Below are 21,560 nucleotides of genomic sequence, written 5' to 3'. Positions count from 1 at the left end.
CTACACTTTACTGTTCTATCGAAGTAGGATTTTTCTTCATATTAAAAATACTTGTGAACATATCTTTATTTTTACGATTTCCAAATTGTATTTAAATACAAATATTTAAATTGAAGGACAATAGTTATCGTTCTTAGCATTTTTTTTTTATCAAAAGTTTGATTAAAACAATTTTTCTGCCAAATTGAAAAGTCAGTGTTATAAAAAAAAAAAAAAAGCACCAAATATTTTGTAACAAGCTGAAATTACCCCCAATTTTTTCCTCTTTAAATACTTTTGAAAGAAACATTTCAAACATCGTTTCAGTAATATTCGTCCAGTTAAACAATCAACAATGTAAAATGCACAGCAGAATCTGGTTGCGACCAAAGATACTTGGTATTTAAAGCTAAATCATCTCTTAACCCTTTTTTTCTGCTTTAAATTCTCGCATTAAGGCCTGTTCAGTTTATTGTGATTAAAAACTGAACTGATCAAATAGTTTGTTCTGTTTTTTTAGCTCTGACTTTTTTTTTTTTTGACAATGATCCCCCCCCCCCCCCCATCTGAAAACATCATCGAACCCGGTACTTTACAAAAAAACTGTAAATTTGATTTATAATTAAAAATGAAAATTTGTTTATTTTAGAATTCAACCGATTTTCTTATATACAGGAAAACATCATTTTTTTTTTTTTTTTAAATTGGTAAAATGAGATGGTTCAGTTTTTTATGTTCAAAGCAAAAAAAAAAAAAAATCTGGTTTGTGGAACTATTATTCATTACTGCAATGGATTAAAAAAAAAAATTATTCAAGTTATTTTTGGAAATAAAGCATAAAAACAATTGCATGTGTTGAAATTTTTACTGGTTTCTTATTTAAGTGTAAATGATTATCTTATTGTATTCTTTAAAATGTTATTCAACCAGATATTAGGATTGTTTGGTTTGTTATTCCATCCTGAAAAGCAATGGCATGTTTGAACCAATTCAAATCTTGTTTTTAGTGTGCTTCTAAAATGGATAAAGGGGTATTATTAAAATCATTTATCACAATACACCAAATTTCCTCACTAACCACCCAAGGACAAGTCATTATACAAAGTATATTACAAAAACTGCATTTAACTCATAAAATTCATCCCTATTTTCTGAGCTAAACACTTTTCTTTAAATAAATAAAAAAAGGCCACAAATTAATACACACAAAGAAACATTATAATTTGAACATTTTTATTTTCAACAAATGAGAATGTGAGAAGAAAATTTGCATCCAGCTTCAATGTTTTTCAAGTATTGAGCGGCCATGTTATGGAAACCAACTGCACCTGTTTTTGTTTTTTTTAAGCCTGGTAATAAAAATTATGAACTAAAAAAAAAAAAAATGTAGAGGCGATCAGAAGGCACACAAGCCATGGAATGGAATTTTGGAATTAGGAAAACTTGCATTTAGAGAAATCCATTTCTGGGTGACTGGACATGAATCTGTTGAATGAGAGGAAAAAAAAAGTTAAATGTTTGTTACAGATCAATTAAAAACAAAGGATACTTCACATTAATTTTCATAGCAAGAAGTCTGTCACCTTTTGATAATGAAAAGTCAAGCATTATGACTCGCATAAAAACAAATTAAAGTCTCGGCAATCATACAGTATAATTAACAGCCAAGAAAACTTTTACCAAACACGATTTAATTTACTACAGACCTGCATAATTTTAAAGATTTGATTTTCGCATGACTTAAAGAAAATGATTGAACACGTCTATTGCAACTTATTTTGAAAATGTAAAACAGTAGAAAACTAAATTTCTATGCATTTGGTAACAGTTATTGTAATATTTCTTTAATTTCTTGGCTGTTATGAGACCTAGAAACTGAGAGCAAAAAAGAAATGGTAGCCATGAAAAAACTTATATTGAAATGTAAAAAAAAAAAAAAAAAGGTTTCAGAACTTTAAAACTATGCAAGTCAATAGGAAATGTGTTTCTGCTGTATGATTAAGAAATAAAACAGAAGCCAAGATGTATTTAATTGGTAATACGCACAAACAAAACGCTTTGGATAATCAGATTTCAAGGTGGTTCTGCTAACATAGCACTTTAAGTTCTCAAAATACAACTGTTTTATTCAAATTTGGGTCTAAAAACTTTAAATGTTACTTGGACATGGATCAAACTTTTTGATTTGAGCCCAAAAGAATAAATGTTATGGGGTCAAAGTTAAAAATTTGACCTCTGCGGTCTCTACCAAATTACTCAGCCAATTTCTGGTCTAAACATTTGAAATTTTACATAAAGGGTATTCAAAGATAGGGCAAGCTTTTTAAATCGGTTTGGGTCGAGAATTTGAGCTGCCAAGGGAGTCAAAGTTAAAAAGATTTGAGCTTTGCGGTGTCTAAACATTTGAAATTTATACATAACGGATATTCAGATATACAGCAAGCATTTTAATAAGTTTGGGGGGTGAAAATTTGGCTGTCAAAGTTGAAAGAGTTGACCTTCATAGATTCTACCAAATCCCTCCGCCAATTTTGAAATTTTAAATGTAGGTAACTTGGACATGGATAAAACTTTGTATTTTGATTTGAGACCAAAATAATAAATGTTAAGGGGTCAAACTTGGGGTCAAGTTTAAAAAATTGACCTCTGCGGTCTTTACAAAATTACTCAGACAAATTCTGGTCTAAACATTTGAAATTTTACATAAAGTGTATTCACATGTAGGGCAGGTTATGAACAGTACATAGGGCCCGAGCAAAGTCGGCTGAACTGCTAGTTTGAAAATCATTTAAATCTTTAAAACCGGTGAAGGAGTAGATTGATGTACATCAAGATATTGAAAATAACTTACTTGTTAAGAATGTCCTTTTTCTTTTGTTCTTCCGAGGTGGGCAAACCTAATTCTTTTTGCCGTTGGTCATACATCATCTTCTCAACCATCGCCCGAGTTTCACCATCTAAATCGGATAACTGATTAAAAAAGATTAAAAAAAAAAAAAAAAAAAAAAAAAATACAATTTAAACAGACATGTACACAAATTTTAATTTCAACTCACCCGACAGATTATCCAACCATGCATAGGTAGCATTGTATCTCATATCACAATAATGGCGGGGGAAGGGGGGGAGCTAAAATCAGCAAAGATGTTTGTTTGCATTGCATGTTCGTATGATCAGGAAAATAGGAAATTCTAAAACTAAGCAGTCCAAAGTAAGCTATTAATTGAAAATTTTTTCCAGCTTCTAAGGTCTTCTACAGTGAAGGGGCGGAATTTTGTTGCTTGTTGGGTGGGTCAAAAGTATTTTCATTTTTACTTTCGTTCTGACTATGAATAAATTTGATAAAGGTTTCATCACATGATGGCTGAAATATTTATCTTAATTTTGTGACGCAAGACAAACATTGCTATTTTAAAAGGCAACATTAGATTAACTTAACGATTCAAATGAGGTAGATGCAGAATGGATTCAACAACTCATACACAAGTTGTCTTACTATTTTCAGCAAATTAATAATACACAAGTAACTACGTGTATATCCACTGTTATAGAAAAGTTCACTATAAACACCCGTCTAGCTGAAACCACTGTCAAAAATTTTCCCCACTCTTTATCTGTGCCTAAATCAAAACATAGATTCCATGAACAAAGTTTCTTTCTTAGAAGTTTTTTTTTTTTTTTTTACATAGGCATCACCACATTATCAAGGCCCAGAGGCCACTCAAGGATAAGGGTTAAAGAGTGTACAGTAGAAATTGGACAATATAGTAATCATTAGTAATGAAAATTTGGTAAATTTGATAACTTATATGGAACGGCTCATCAAGAACTTATTTACTTTAGACTTGAACACAACCATATTGTAGTCAGCCGGAAAGTAGGAAAACGGAAGACAATTCCACAGGCGTGCAGTTCTAAGAAAGAAGCTTTGTTCATGGAATCTACGTTTAGGTTTAGGCACAGATAAAGAGTGGGGGAAATTATTGATAGTGTTTACAGCTAGACGAGTGTTTCTTGTGAAAGTTTGGTGAGGGGGGACCATAGATTGAAGCTCAGTCGAACACTTTCCATGAAAATAACGATACATCAGAGACAAACTCGCAACATCTCTTCTGTGAGATAGAGGTTGCAAGGAGGAGAAAAGGACATCTCCTACGAGGCTACGAAGTCTATTTTGAACTCTATCAAGGCAGGACAAGTCCTTTTTAGCAGCTCCTGCCCAGATGTGGCAACAGTATTCCATCCTTGGACGTACCTGGCTCTTATATAGATAGAGAATAGCATCAGCAGTGAGATATTTACCGGATCGATAGAAAGATCCCACCATTTTTCCAGCGGCCTTGGCAACAGATTTGATGTATGTACTGTACGTGCAATAACCCTTATCTCCAAGTGGCTTCTGGGCCTTGATAAGTGGTTACTACTTTTTTTTTTTTTTTTTTTTTTTTTTTAAACAAAGTCACTTTGTGTGTGTGTGAATTCCTTCCTCATAGGTTCCGAAATTGCTGAGCCTATTGTTTGCAAATTTCACACAAAGTTAATTTACCATATATTTCGGCATATAAGACAACCCTTAAAGTTAAAAAAAAACAACATCTTTAAAAACTAATATTTCATAAGATACCGAGTGTTGCAATCTCTAGCCTAGGCCAAACAAATATGGTTCCGTGATTTAGTAGTCGCCTTATACAACCGATATATGATAAATTTATTAAAATTTACTCCAATTTTGTACTTCGTCTTATCTGACAGTCGCCTTATACGCCAAAATATACGAGATATGTTTGGCAGTGTTCTTAGATATGTTTTTGTACATAAATTCACCCAATAAGTATCGAAAATAAAAAAAATCCAATCTTAAAAATAGCTTTTCTCTCTTATAAATAAAAAAGAATTTTTACAAGGGAATATTTTACGTTACACCAGCCAAGGGAAATAATAAAATCTTAGCAAATCATTTCTTCTTAAAAGCAAAACAAAAAACCCCAGATTTATTGTCATCTGGAGATATGATTCAGTAGTAGAGCATTCAACTACAGATCAAATGATCCCCTGTTCAAGCCTAAGTGTACCTCACCATTTTATTTTATTTTTTTTTTTATTAATGAGTTCAATTTATGAAAAAAGAAGAGATACTATTAAAAAACCACTACAAATCATTTCTTCGTTTGCATATTTTAAAGCTAAACATAAGTGACTTTCCCATTCATTGACAAGCCCAAATATCAGCTGACATGATAGTGTAATTAATCAACGGAATTTGATGAACGACATTTGACATTATCATGAGAAAAATTTGATGAACGACATCATCAGAAAAATTTGATGAAAGACATTATCATCAGAAAAATTTGATGAAAAACGTTATCATCAGGAAAATTTGATGAAAGACATTATCATGAGAAAAATTTGATGAACGACATTATCATCAGGAAAATTTGATGAACGACATTATCATCAGGAAAATTTGATGAAAGACATTATCATCAGAAAAATTTGATGAAAGACATTATCATCAGAAAAATTTGATGAAAGACATTATCATCAGAAAAATTTGATGAAAGACATTATCATGAGAAAAATTTGATGAACGACATTATCATCAGAAAAATTTGATGAACGACATTATCATCAGAAAAATTCAAACTTTAACGGTTTTAAAAACCAAAACAAAATAAAAAAAATTGTAATAAATAAACATATTCAATAAATAAACAAATTTGTTTATTAAAATTGGATTTGATATTTTGATTCTTAACAGAATCTTCGTCAGGAAAAACAATTTCTGTTGTAAATCTTTTCTTCTTTTTTCCATATCGTTATGGTGGTGGTGGTGCCGCCTAGCACTCCATATGAAGATTCTATTATGAATCTTCATATGGAATTTAATTTCAATAAATAAATGTTAATTTAAAATTCTGCACTTGTTTTGGGCTTTAAAACTGTTAAATTTTGAATTTTCATTCCATATTGGCAGTGCTTTAAACAGTAGCCTTTTTATTATTATTATTATTTTTTAATTTTTTTTTTGCAAATTAGTCCACCAGGCAAATTATTCCTCGTAATATATAATAATTGATAGAAGATTGTGTATGCATTATTATAGAATCAATCAGCATAAATTAAAAAATCATGTCCAAGTGTATTGTACAGTCGGGCAATGGCAGACGTCCAGCTAGTTATTTATAAATGTAAGACTATATATTATAAATTTGTGTAAATCAGTTTTCAACTTGAATTGCTAAATGCTTTGACGTCATCTTTATGTGTAAACGGCCAACGTTTAGTGATGCAGCAGACAATTGAATTGTTGTGCGGTAAATATTTCACATCAAGAGACTACCCAAAATTTAGGTTTCCACTTTGAAAATGAATTACCCTCATACAACCCGCTTGAGATTCAAAAGCATTTATGTCCACTTTACTTCATGGATGTCCAGGCAAACAGTTTTTAATGTAGAGATTAACAGATAATGAAATTCAAATGAACTCACAATGTCTACATAATTCAGAGAAATGCAAGTTTATGAAGGGAATTGAGCTTGGTTGGCAAATGGTCAGTTGTCTTTGACCACCAAAAGGCCTTGAAATAAGTCTCCCATCAGCCGATAAACAAAGGTTCATTTTGACTTTTGCAAAATTAATCTGTTACTTGTTGCAAACTCAAAAATGCTGATCATCAAGACCACATAGTTGACACCATGGTCAATATTAAAATAGAGTAGTATCAAATTTGGACAAGAATCACCGTCAGAAAATTGCAGTTAATGAACAACCCAACACGTTCACACATGAACTACATCTGAAATCTTTTAAACAATTATATAAATTAAGATGGGATGTGCAATTGGACAAGATTAGAAGTGATAGCTTTGAACTTTTTTGGGAGCAAGATATAGTATCTGTTCAGTACTTCAGTAAGTGAAGGAGAAATCTTCCTAGACTAAGGCAATTTAAATTTTTATTTTACTCTAGAATCCCTATTCCTGTGGGTTGGTTGGTTGTTTTTGTTTTATGGCATATCAACCCTTTTCGGGTTATTTAATGCCGAATCCAAAGATTTTGAAGAAAAATTTTTTGATAGAATATATTTGTTTTCAAATCAGTTTCTATTTAATCCATAGTTGGGACCCTAACAGGTACTACCACTCCGGGTCAGAGTGGACCTGGGAGCAATGGTAATTAAAGGGTGGCTCCACACTCCCCAAAGCCCGCAAACTGGGGCCTCACCACTGGATATAGTTTAAGGTCATATCCAGGACCTGTTCCTGTGGGAGCTGAATTTTCTCCAGATTAAAAAATTGTCTCTGTCTCCACACGAAGTCGGGGGAGAGAGGAAAAAAAAAACAAAAAAAATTAACAATGCATCAACATTTAACTAAAACTTGATTATTTAAGAAATACAATAAAGTGCAGATATTTCCCTTCTAAATTAAAAATTTTTCAGTGATTGTTGTGATATTTTACCAACATTTTAACATCTTCATTGCATATTGTGAATAAAATTTTTTTTAAGCTTAGATCACAAAATATACCTTGAACTTTCTTAATTAAAAGGTGTTGAAAAGAGAAATCGTGAGAATTTGAATGGAAATCGCATTAGAGAATGAAAAAAGAATTTGACAAAAAAATAAAAAAAGGTCGAAAGAAAGAAGGAATACTCTTAAAGAATATTTTCCGTATCGACAACAATGTAATCTACATTCGTTCAACTGATAATTGGAAAAAAACTTGTTCAGCACCGACAACATCATCGACCGCATTGTTATGTGCCGTGGATTTTTCTTTCATCTTCTCTTGTTCTAATTCTGGTCGTGTCATCATCTTTTATGCATTGGCGGCCGTCTGCAAGTTGCACGCGGGTTTACAAGTATGAAAATGAAATCAAACAAAGAAAACACAAACTCTGACGCTTTATGTATTCATTGGAATCCCAAGTACATATGTGACACGATTGCGCAAAACTACATTATAAGTGCCAATGTCTGCATGTATACCATGTAAAGGGTGTGATGATCAGTTGCCGTCAGCTAATCTTGATCTGGTCAAAGCCACAATCTGTCTTTGACTGTGTCCAAACTCAAACTGAACTCCTATTAATTGAACTCCTAACCATCATCAACCGGTTGTCATAAAATGTCGCAAAACATTACAAAATGTTTGCATCGTCATAAAAATAAATATTTATATTACTTGTATTGATTGGACTATTGTTCTCATCTTGAGTGTTGTTTGTGCAACGCTTCGACCGAATTGGCTTTCGACCGTCTTCAGGCATGTTTGTTGTTGTGAAAAGAAAAGAGAAAAAAAGTTATTGGCTCTGTAGATATTTTCGTATTCTTTGAGTTTATATTTTAAGATTATTGTTTCGCATGCGAGAAAAAAAATTGGTTGGCAAAGGGGACACAACTAAGATCGACAGGTGATGATCTCCCTTCCATCACCGAAATAACACTCAATATGAGAACAATAGTTTGATCAATACAAGTAATATAAACAATCAACCTTCATCCAAAAAAATTCAGAACTTTCAGAAATCTCTTGTTTCATTATTTTTTTCATACTTGAATTACAACAAAAAAAAAAAAAAAAAAAAAAAAAATGGCTTGTTCTCATCCTCTGTCACATCGTAATTACAACTGCATCCTAACTAACAACCACACCTTAGCCCTCCTTTACTCCCTCGATAACCCCATTTCTTTTCTTGTATTTCTTTTTTCTAACCTCCCTCATCTCCCAAAATCTGGGGTGGAGGTGCCTATAGTATCACAATCTTATAATTTTACAGTTGACAACTTTTATTTGAGAAAACGCAATAAACATGTTTTACTTACTTTAGAATTTTCTGGTTGTACTTTCTTTGTGTCGATTTCTTGATCCGTGTCAATGATACGAGACCACCATTCCATTTTGTTGACCTGCACAGAAAAAAAAAAAAAAATTACATATATACATGTTCTCTCTGAATGTATGTTTTAAGTTTTATAAATGTGTGCCTAAAAAGAATGGGTTTTCTTTTTTTTTAATGGCGTTCTCATAAAATTTATAAAACTACAAATACATTTCTTTTAAAAAAATATTTTTAAGATTGTTGTTCCCATCTTAAGTTATTATTTTCACATCGGTTTGACCTTCAAGTGTCATTTTACAATTATATCCGGAAATATTAAGTGCAAAAGTTACTAACGATGAGATCTGTAGAGTACAATGAGAGACGTAGATAAACTGACAACAATTGAAAGCATGTCAAGAAAAACAATATCGCAGATCATCTATAATATAAATCTCACCTGTCTGTTTAAATGTATGTATGTTTGTATGTCTCGCAAAAACTTTCGACAGAGGCGACGAATTTTCACAGCATTATTTTGAAGCTCGACCCTTCAGAGGACAAATACTGAAAAATTGGCCAAAAACATTAATTCTTTCACCCTTAACTGGACACTTTTCTACAGGAAGAGGGTCGCCTCTTTTGCAGATATTTTCGATTGTCTAGCCTTAATTTAAACCTACGTCACTTCTGGTTTGGCGATGGGCGCAACAGCTAACGCGTCACTTTTTTTTTTTTTATAACTTTCTTTTCCTCCTTCACGGTACGGGTTAGAGATGCCTGCCTTCTACCACTTTTTTTTTTTTTTTGCTCAACACACACTTACAAACACCCTGGCTAGTTGTATAATGTAAGAAAATAAAACAAAATTAAAAATACTTGATACTTTTTTATTAAACCAGCTTTCTTAAATCATTATAAATTAGATGTAAATTTTACTGTCATGAGCACCATCTCATAACTATTACTAATGGAGGTCGATCATTAAGTTGTACTGCTACATGTTTGATCAGTAGTTCTTATGATGGCATATGGAGATTTTAGATAAAGAGATATTTACCAGCCTGTTATCTGGCCAATCCTCCTCTATGACTATGAGGCATGACCAATAAGTGTGGCTGATTGGTGGAAGCTGTAAGTCTTTGAAAATGACCATCTTCACCGCATCTTGCATTGTGGAAAGCTATTACAATTTATATTATAAGGGCGAAACAACAGCAAATTCATTAAAAAATGTCTGGCACAGTAATAAGGGACAGTCTGTTAATCTCCATCATCCTTGAAGTGATTTTAAGCCATTTACCACCGTGACAACTCAAAGAAAAACCCATGACTTTTTCTTAATTCAAGGTAGTACTTAGGAGTTACGAGGAAACTGAGAAAATGATCACAGAAAAAAAAATGAATCTACAAATATCATGAAATTTAAAAATGCCCACTTAAAACACCAAAATTAATGAAGATCGAAAAAGTATAATTGGATATTGTTTTAGACTATCAAAAAATGGGTCATTTTGGATTCCGTGGAACCCAAAATGACAGCAGATTGTATCTCTCTCTATTTGTAATTGCGATAATCAAGCCAGCATAGTCTCAGCACAGAACACAGTAATTCACCAAAGATCTAAACATATAGATATTAAATATCACTTCATAAGAATTCATTAGTACCTGTTTGTTAGTGATGCCATCCCCCCAGTCTAGCAAAAATAGATGACCAGAATGTTCTTCATTCGTTTGCTAGCATATAGCAAATGGATGAAGAATCAACTTCTCAAAATCAGAACAGAGCCAAATCAATGCGGTTTTTTGGGATGCAGCATTCATCATGCGGGTGGAGCCAGCTTCAACCAAAGAAGGACATTTTTAGGGAATGAGCAGTCCTGTCTCCAGTTGCATGGATTTAGAAATTCAGATTTTTATTTCAACAGAAAGAAATACATTTCAGAAAAGTATTTTTATTTATTTATCAAGTTATTGTATCTTGATGTGTTTAAAAAAAAACAATTGACAATAATAAAGAATATATGCAAGAAGACAAAATTAAAACTTATTTACTTTCATTCCCATAAAAAATAATAAGGTATATTAAATTAAAAATAATCTATATATTATATAAAAGCGAAAATGTATGTGTGTATGTATGTTCGCTTTTCCTCGATGTCCACGAAAGGCTTCTTTCAGAGAAGCGCGTGCTCGTTTCACAACTTTTTAAAACTTTTTATATCATCTATAAATTGTAATATCTACAAATTACCCACGGAGCTCGCCTGTCTATTTAATTTTATTGACTTTCAAACGTTAATTATTCCACATTTCCCGCATCGGCATGCATTACATTCGGTTTTCGGTATAAAAAAAAGCGAAACTCAACTCTAATCACAGGCCCAGAGCCAGTTTGATCAATGTCGACTTCGTCATATCAGACTGTAGCTTTCATTTCGCTCCTCCTAATAAACAGGGAGCGGGTTTTTAAAAACAAACAAACCGAACTGTCCCGCACAAAATAACTGCTAAATACCTATCGCCGTCACGTCAATTAAAAACGCGCACCTGTTTTTTTTTAAAACACTTTACTATTTTCCAACTGCGCGTCGTCAACGCTTCGGGTTTTTTTCACATACCCCGAAAAACACCCGGGCAACGCCGGGTACCCCTCGCTAGTATATTTATAAAAGTGAAAGTGTCTGTGTGTGTGTGTGTGTACATTTCCATACGCAATAACTTTGTCAATTTTAAGTCTACAGACTCGAAATATGATATACAGGGTACTAAGATTTGGGAAAATCAATGTGACCGGATTTCGGCCAGAAATTTGCTAATTAAGGGGTCAAAGTTCAACGATTTAACTTTTGAGAACTCTACCAAACTCCTCCGACAATTTTTGGTCTAAACACTTGAAATTTTAGATATAGGTTCCTTGGACATGGATCTAACTTAACTTGATTTGAGTCCAAAACAATAAATTTTAAGGGGTCATAATGGGGGTCAAAGTTTAAAAAATTGACCGCTTTTTTTTTTTTTTTGCTCAACATACACCTCCAAATACCCGGGCAACGCCGGGCTGAAATGCTAGTTAAAAATAAAAACTTACTTTGTCTATGCTAACAACCAGAACTTTTCCATCGTCAATAGTCCAGGTACTTTCTTCTAGTTTTATTTCCTTTGTCAAGTTTCCTTCAATAACTGGAGTTTCACCTTTAAGACCAATTTTCAAATACTACAAAGAAAAAAAAAAATTATTTAAACAAACTTTTTAACACATGAAAAATTAAAAAAAAAAAAATGAAAATATAGACAAACCAATACAGGATAGAACGATAAAATTGTCGCCCTAGAAAAGACAACATGATTCCATTTTCGTTTGATGAAAACTGGTTTTCTTTTTTTGTTACAGACCATCCGCTAGTTGGCCAGTTGTGTACAAATCCCAAGGGTGACAGGCGCCTTCTATCATGTCTGAAAGTGACCATGTTCAACGAGCAAGATCGGAGATGCACTGCTATCATCTCATGTTCTCTACCGTCCCAAGTTATGACAAGAGGACCATTGCCAGCACCCTCAAAATGTATCGCTGGCTTGCCACAAATAACAGGGATGTGCCCAGAGTGATGAAAACAAAGTTTCTAGCCACAGTCATGGTTACGGCCTTTGGTGTGGTAAGGGCCACATCATGTCACCTCACATCTTTGTAGTCGGCTTGAAAGTCAATACCAAAATGTACCTGGATGTGTTGAAGAGTGTGGTGATCCCCTGGTGCAATCAGGTTGCCGCTTGCAAACCCTGGGTGTGGCAGCAAGGACTCGGCGCCAGCCCACAAGTCCATAAGGACCCAGAATTGGCTTCAGAAGGAGTGCTATGACTTTGTACCCTTCTCTTACTGTCTCCCCTTCCCTCCTCCCTCGACCTGAACCTGCTGGACTACTTCATTTGGTCATATGTTGAGAACATCACCAACATGACCTCCCACAACATCAAAGCCAGCGTAATTGCCTGATTGCCACCATCTGCCGAGTATTTGCCTAGCTCTTGCCGGCGCTTGTGAAAAAAGCATGCTCCCAGTTCCAGACCCGTATCGAGTAGGCGATTGAGGCTGAAGGCAGCTACATTGAATAGATGTCAGCTCTACTACATATTCCAAGCACCTGAATTGATTTTTTTCAACAAAAGTTTTAAAATAAATCTGTAGTGTTGTTTTCTTCTTTATTATTCCATCCTGTATTTACCTTGAGTTTGATTTAAACATGAGCTGAAGAAACTGAAATATACCCAGAAGCAGTTATTTCAAAGTTGAAAGCTTCAAGTGAGATTTTTATGTTTATTTTCAATGACATTTCTTGCATTTGATGTTTTTTCAGGATTTAATTATGAAGCTATTTTTAAATGTTTTATACCAATATAATGAATAAAAAAAACAAAAAAACTATGACGAATCAGTAAGTGGTTCGTTTTATTCATTTATACAAAATTATGTTCATATGTTTATATATTTTTATGTGCGAAATTCATTTCATAAACTAATACGCCAATTATGAATTTTGGAACACAGCTGATAAGCATAAAGGGTTGTAATGTAGACTATACTTAGTTCAATCGAGTTTTATACAAAGGGGTGGAAGCCGACTTCAAAGATGTGAGGTGGCATGATGTGGCCCTCACTTGAAACCGCACCAAAAACCGTAACCATAATATATGCGTACAAGTGAGGATAACCAAGAATCATCCCACAATGTCTAATCCGTTCATGTTTCAGATTCTACCAATCTTTGACATATTAGCATCCTCTGCTCAACCGCGAAACATATTCAAGAGATATCACACACACCGTATATACTTGCGTACAAGTTGAATTTCTGGGAGACGATTTTAAGGTTATTTTTTGGGGGATCGACTTATACATAGGTAATGATTTTGGAAATGTTAAGAGCGACTTCATCTTTACATATTATGATGTAGTTCTTTCTTCATGTGGGTGAATGTGGGTGGACACCCAAGTTTGCTAAGTACTTTCCACAAGCTCTCCCTGTTGACAGTGTCAAAGGCCTTGTTTAGGTTTATAAAGACTTGATATGGAGAAAAATTTTGTTCTAAGCATTTCTCCTGAGGAGAAGATCATATCGGCATTACCTCTTCCTGAACAGAACCTACACGGAGTTCCTAGTAAAACTGACGGACATATGTAAGTCAGCAGTCTATTAAGGAGCTAACCCCTTTCCAACTGTTTTAAGGAGAGTAATGCCATAGTAGTAATCACACTGACTTGTTGTCCTTTCCCTTAAATAAGGACACCAGAATACAATTTATCCAATCTTGTGGAATCAGGACACTCAAATACTCAAGATGTGTAAATCAGACTGAATACAGCTGATTTTATGTTCTCTTCTCCCTTCTGCATGAGCTCAATCAGTATACCATCCAAAATAGTTTCTTTGCCCGGGTTGATCTGACCAATAGCAAGATCCGTTTCTTCTCTTGTTGCCAAATCGCCCAATTCTATCATGATCCTTTTGTGGAATGTCATCAATGACATTCATCTACTTCTGAAGAATTGAAGAATAGACCTGTGAAATATTCATGCCATCGTTTCATAATACCTTGAGTCCTCCTGATCAGCGCTGACCCATCCTTTGATTTAACTGAGACAACTGAAGCAGAGAACGAACCAAACACTGACCTACGTAGGCAAAAGAGTTTTTTCGAGTTGGGTTGAGTGGCTGCATCTTGAATTTCAGCTGAAATACTAAACTACCACTGCATTTTCAGAACCCTTACTCTGCGCTGAAGGGCAGTCTTGTGTTCTTTGTATGTAATCTTAACTTGATATCTGTCAAGTTTGGATCTAAGAGTAATTTGTGTAGATGTTTTCTTTCAAGCAGTTTACAGATGTTCTCAGCAAACCAATCTGTGTTTCTTCTCTTTACCAAGAATATCCAGACCAGTTTTGTAGATTTGTTCCTTGAAGTTCTCCCAGGTGCTATCAAAATGTGTGTCAGAGAGCTCTTGGCACACATCAGGTTGTTGGAGCTTTGCAACATTTGGTTCGCTTTGGGATTTCTTGTGCCCGACATACGATTCTTCTTCCTAACATGCAGCTTAAATTTACCATGCACCAACATGTGATCAGTATCATAATTGGCACTACGCAACATCCGGACACTTTGAGCATCTATTTTGGAGACTATAAGGTCTATCATATGGCCATGTTTGGATCTTGGATGGATCCAAATTACTTTATATTTCTGTTTTTGCTGGAAGTATAGGTTACAGGTGACTAAGTTGAACTCTGATCATAACTGTACTAAGCTCAGGCCATTGCTATTAACTTTGCCAATGCCATAATGTTAAATTGCATTCCAAACTAGATGTTTTCCTACACATACATTTTTCCTCCTTTGGAATAGTAACTAGGATTTCCCTGAAGAGCCCCATAGACAACATTTTCACTTGCTGATTGAGTTAGAGCATAGACAGAAAAAAAATAGTAATGTATCACACACATGCAAGTGATATTCATCGTATCATGATTCGGCCATTTATACAAGATGGACAATCAAGTTTGTCAACCAGAGAGGAGCGGATGGCAAAACCAACTCCCCCTTCACTTTTCTCCCCTTTGGGTTTTCCAGTCCAGAAGATGGTTAATACAGACTGCTTTTCAATTAAATGATCTTCATCAGAAAGTTGGGTCTCAGAAAGTGCTGCTATGTTGATGTTCAGTCGTTAAAGCTTTTTAGTGAGCAAGGCGGTTCTCCGTTATGGCCTACTGGACGTTTCGAAATCTAACAATGTTCTCACGCTCCAACATCCAATGTTGAGTGATAAATGTTCATTAGCATATATTGCTTTAGGTTTATACTCATTGTCTTATTCCTGCTATGGTGAACAGCTGCGAGCTGCAGTAAACAAGCCAGCTTAAAGAATGACAGACAATTTTTGATGCATCTTTTCTTGCATCTTCCCAGAATCCTAGGTTAGCAGTGTACTCCCTAAGTAGTGCTGCTTAGACACAGAAGTCTCCACCGGAATCAGCCCGTCATCTACTGTAGGCAAAATAATGATCTTAACAAAAACCTTGTCAGCTTTGTGCAGATTTATGACTATCGGCCTTCAAATTGTTAGGTCTGCCTATGTCACCATGCCTCTATCGCTAAAAGTCTTTCTTTTTTTGTTTTCATAGACAAAGATGAGTTTACAAGACATCTGTATATCGTTGGATTATAGGGATGTATGCGTGTACAACACATACACCACTCTCTAAATCTTGCAAGTATCGTGAAATGATTGGTAATCATGTTGATCATAGGTTTTCCATCAGATTTCCTTCTAGAAAGGTTACTTTCACCACACCTTATGGGAGTCCCTTCTACCCCCTATACCATTTGCCCATAGCTGGGACTTAGGTTAATGGGCACCCGAGCATATTCCATATGCTAGTTGGTCATACATGCCTCAGCTGAGAGGGCCCAAGCACATACACACACACTATAAGCAATATGTATATATGATAATTCTTTTAGGTCCAATATTAAATTGAATAACTGAATACTTTCCGTCTTTAATAATGTCAAAATAAAATTTATATAAACTTTACAAGCATTTAGAATTTAAGAAACTTTATTATAACTACTTGCAATATATGTGGTGATATTATGGATCCTGGGCCAAGTCGATCAACCTTGTTGGTGGATTCTAACAAGCTATCAAAATAGGCATAGCTCTGATTCCCAGTGTTGGGTTGAAAAAAAAAACAAAACAAAAAACATATGATAAAAACAGGAGGTGTCACTAAGGTCAACTAAGACATTTCTGACGAACTGACCAATAAATTTTCGGAGTGAACTAACATTTCTGGGAAAGTTATTTAGGTAAAGAAAAGAGAGAGAAAAATATAGCATATGATTATGAGGAGAAAGAAAAAGGAAGCTAAAACAGAAAGAAATTGTTGAGGTAGATATGGTAATAACAGTGAGAGGGGAACAAATAATGACTCAATAAAAAAAACAAAAAAAAAAAAACAAGTTTTTAGATGATAAAGAGGAATCTATATTATTTTGAGATGCAAGCAGTCAGATAAACTTGGTAAATATTAAAAAAAAATTGAAAACAAACTCTAGCCATCCATTACGTATTTCTTTTTTGTATGAACTATATATATGTGTGTGTGTGTATATATTATTGGCATATTTAACTCAATAATTATTGATGACTTGTTAACCATTTAAAAAAATTTTTTTTTTTTTTTTTACCTTTTTTGGTGTTTTGGAAATGATTCCGTTTTTCACAGAAATCAACAAACCAAACCTGACGACACTATTAACCTCAGAGACATCCCAGAAGAAAGCAAAGTACTATTTATTACTGTCTGAAAACCCATTTATGTGGAAATTGTGTTGTCACATGAACTTCGAGTCTGTGCGTTTTTGTGCAGCTCGGAGCTAAATCTGACAGCATATATGTGGTTCCAATGTCCAGTGAATGCCTGAATACATTTAAAGGTTCCAGGACTAGACAATGTTACATTTGTGATCCTGCAGTCGAGGATCACATCTAACTTGTAATCCACCGTGATTGGACAATAATCCGTGGGAGGTAGAGTTTACATATATTTAGTTTTGCTTTATTTCTAATAAATTTGTTCATACTGACACTTGGATATTTAAAGAAAGAGAAAAACATGAGAATTCTTACCTTTTTCTTCATGTCACAAATAATGTGCTTGGCTTTCAGGGGATACGACACATTAAATGGAACTCGGAGCTGATAAAAAGAAAGGTAAAAGAATTACAAGCAAGTCGTGTTAAATTAGAAAAAAGATTTTGTTTTTGAAATCTTTCTTGACAAGAAACAAATAAAACTAATCTAAAAAAAAAAAAAAAAAAAAAAAAAAGACATTTGACACTTTTTTTTTTTTTATTCAGATTAAGCATTAAGAGTAGATTCTATAGGAAAAGATGGATTTGAAAATATTGCACTTTAATCTCTAAATGTTTGTGTTAGTTATCGAAAAATAAATATACTACATAAAAAAAAAAGTGCATTTATTTTCCCTGGGAAGATAAAATTGAAGTGGTCCCAAATTTTTACATGCCACTCAATGTGCCGAATCTTAAATATAGAGCCTTCTTTGGAGGACGAACCCCCTTAAAACTTTGAATATAGATTTTAACGAAATTTTAGTCATATGCATAAGAAACTAATTCAGAGATTTTTTTTTCCCCCCCAAGTTTTCAGTTTCTTCAGGCTATAGTAGTAGTGAAACAAACGCAATACAACAATATGAATATAGTGAAAAACAAGTCTTTCACCATGACGAATGTTTGTGCAAAATTTAAAAAAAAAAATCCAAGGCGAGGTTATTGAGAAAAGTGCAAACGGACAAACGGTTAAACAATTAAATTAGCAATACGCATGAAAAAATTGAAATAGCTTGAAATATTTCAATATTGGTATGCATAGAAAGAGCTTGATGAGCTAAGAAAGAATCTTTTTAGATTTTTTAAATCTGATTAAAATTAAGGAAGTTATGACTATTTTTGTGCCTCACACGTTTGGATATTTTTCCCTCTTTAAGACCATATGCGTTTCGTCACATTTTTTACACTACTTTTTCAGTAAAAATGTCATATCTTTGTTAAAACACAAGACTTAAGAAATGAAATTTACCATATAAGTGTATTTTTGTACAAGGAATCAGAATATGCAATTGAAAATCTCCCAAAGTTTATGGTTTCCAAATAATCTGCAGTAAATGTGCATAAATATGCAGCAATTCCTTAAAAATGCCATGTATCCATAAACAGAAAAGAAGTTGGAGAACTCAAAGTTGAATTGTAATGTGTTTTATGTACAAAAAACTTAAATCTAAACATAAGACCATTTAAAAATGAATATATTGCAATATTTCTTTGGTATTATTGTAGATTAACACCTTCTGTTTAACCCCACTCAACTCCTTCTGACCACCCCTCCAAAATGTGATTCTACCTTTTTAGGAAATTATGTATAAAATGCCATGAAAAACTTTAATGAAAGATAAACAAATTATTTTAGAATTGAATGTAAAATAATTTCCTATTACAGGTCATTCTAGCATTTTAGGGCAGTTAACTGTTTTTTTTTTCTATGGGAAAATATGCATGCTTTTTTTTTTTTTTTAAAGATGATTATGTGTAGTTTTAAGAGGGTTTCTATGCAATGAGAATATGGGGAGGGTTGCCATTCGGACTTTGAATTAATTGTAGGGCTAAGGAAAATTATGTGTGAACATACTGAAAACTTGACAGAGACAAAGCTAACAAAAACAATATTAGAGGGGGGAGCGGTTAGTTTCACAAAAATTTAATGTAAAATAATTCACCATTTCCTGGCCATTCTAGCATTTTAGGACAGTTAACCAATTTATTTTTATGTGTATTTTTCTTTAAGGAAGGATCTATTTTTTGTTTGTTTGTTTTAGATGCTTGTATGTGGCTTACAGAGGTATTTTGTTGGGGGGGGGGGGGGCTTGCCACTCGAACTTAGTGTTATTGTTAGTGTTAAAGAGTGTTTTAGGAGGAGACTTGCCACACATAATTTGGATTAGAGGTGAAGTCAAAGAAAATTCCATAAATTAGTTGATTTCTATTTTCGAGGTTGAAGGTGTTAATTCCATAGGCCGTTTATACTACGCTGGAGCAGGTTGTAAAAATATCTTTCGCTTAATAAGTAGAAGAAAAAAAATAACGAATTAAAAAGATTCCTAATTGTAGTTTGATGTGTTTTCTAACTGCTTTTAAAATTTCAAGAATATTGATATAGATTTTAAGGGCTTGTATTACTATACACATAGATTCGAAAAAGTTGTCAAAAAAACAAATATATAACAAATAAATGTTATCAAAAGCAAGTTACTTTTCTACCTAACTGGATATTTTTTTAGTGTTTTTATTTAATGTAACATGTTTATTCAGCTTGAAAACAGTGTTTACGGATGTTTTGGAAAATTTAAAATGGCGCCCGACTCTCTTGAAACAGTAAGTTTGGGGAAAAGAGTTAAAAATAAAAAAAGTAGACAAAATACTGCTAGAAACTCGCTCAATATATGTTACCGTGACATAGGCTGACATATATTCGGTGAGTTTTTAACAATATTTTGTATAGTTTTTTTTTATTTTTAACTCCTTTTCTCAAACTTACCGTGTCAAAGAGAGTCGGGCCGGGCGCCATTTTTAATTTTCCAATACATCGGTAAACACTGTACGTTTTTCGAGCTGAATAAACATGTTACATTGAATAAAAACACTAGAAAATTATCCAGTTAGGTAGAAAAGTAACTTATCTTGCCTTTGATAACATTTATTTGTTATATATTTGTTTTTTGACAACTTTTTCGAATCTATGTATAAACGAGATTTTGATACTTATTTTGATTTTGAAAAAAAAAAAAACATTTGTGCCTGTTTGCAGTAAAACATTGGGGTTTGTATTACTGTACACATAGATTCGAAAAAGTTGTCAAAAAACAAATATATAACAAATAAATGTTATCAAAGGCAAGATAAGTTACTTTTCTACCAAACTAGATATAATTCACGTGTTTTTATTCAATTTAACATGTTTATTCGGCTTGAAAAACATGCAGTATTTACCGATGTATTGGAAAATTCAAAATGGCGGCCGACTCTCTCTTAAACACGGTAAGTTCGGGAAAAGGTCTTATAAATAATAAACTAGACAAAATACTGTTAGAAATTCGCTCAATATATATTACCGTGATATAGGTTGACATATATTCGGTGTTTTTTTAATAGTATTTTGTCTAGTTTATTATTTATAACACCTTTTCCCGAACTTACCCTGTTTAAGAGAGAGTCGGCCGCCATTTTGAATTTTCCAATACATCGGTAAACACTGCATGTTTTTCAAGCTGAATAAATATGTTACATTGAATAAAAACACAAAAAATATATCCAGTTTGGTAGAAAAGTAACTTATCTTGCCTTTGATAACATTTATTTGTTATATATTTGTTTTTTTGACAACTTTTTCGAATCTATGTGTACAGTAATACAAACCCAAACATTGTTTTAATTCGCTGTTCAAAACTAATTTAAAGAATAAAAGTGCATGTAAGCTATATATCTACAAAAGTTTATTTTGTTTTTTTAACCATGTTTTTAAATTTGACGAGAAATGTGAGCGATTGCAACAGATTCATAATGCCGAATTGGTTGGGATTGTTATTATACATTCTGAAAACCGAATACTTCTAAACTAATGTCATTCTGATAACAAAATAGCTCTAATTAAACATAAGAACATTTATATTCATATTTTCATGTTTTTCTTAATTCGTTCTTGAATAAAAATTAAAGAACACATGTTGTTTATACACTGTGCTATTGCTGATTCTACAGGCTGGAGCTGCTGCTGCTGCTGCTGCTAGTAATACTAACTTCATTTGACCAAATTCGAGAAATAGAAACAATTTTTTTTTCGGGTAGGTCCTTTTAAATTATCAATTACCGCGGTCCTACTCAACATAAAATAATACTTTTAATTGATAAAGATAGTAAAAAGATTGATTTACTTACTACTGGGTGTCCGAAGAATTTTTTTTTCAAAATGTTCGATACTCGTCATATTAAAGTCTTATTTTTAACACGACAAAAAAAGAAATGGTCAAAAATATTTCGGACACTTGACAGTATTAAGATTAACACCTCTTCTGATTGGTGTCCAAATTTCATAACGAAATTCTTTATACAATCAC

At 33.3% G+C, this 21,560-nt stretch overlaps 1 protein-coding gene across 1 annotated transcript in view; it reads right to left on the bottom strand.

The window, feature by feature from the left end:
• Nucleotides 1–1,195: 1,195 nt before the first annotated feature.
• The window catches only part of LOC145285829 (nuclear migration protein nudC-like), a 42,497-nt gene continuing 22,132 nt past the window's right edge, over nt 1,196–21,560 (bottom strand). The window contains exons 6-10 of the mRNA XM_080134265.1: nt 17,498–17,566; nt 11,904–12,029; nt 8,814–8,897; nt 2,831–2,949; nt 1,196–1,464 (exon numbers count right to left, since the gene is read on the bottom strand). Of these exons, the coding sequence (XP_079990391.1) occupies nt 1,413–1,464; nt 2,831–2,949; nt 8,814–8,897; nt 11,904–12,029; nt 17,498–17,566 (450 nt within the window). The 3' untranslated portion in view covers nt 1,196–1,412. The remainder of the gene's footprint in view (nt 1,465–2,830; nt 2,950–8,813; nt 8,898–11,903; nt 12,030–17,497; nt 17,567–21,560) is intronic.

Source organism: Euprymna scolopes, chromosome 10 (assembly GCF_053919585.1).
Source record: "Euprymna scolopes isolate OS-2025 chromosome 10, ASM5391958v1, whole genome shotgun sequence".
Lineage (NCBI taxonomy): Eukaryota > Metazoa > Mollusca > Cephalopoda > Sepiida > Sepiolidae > Euprymna > Euprymna scolopes.
This window is presented reverse-complemented; position numbering and strand designations above follow the sequence as displayed.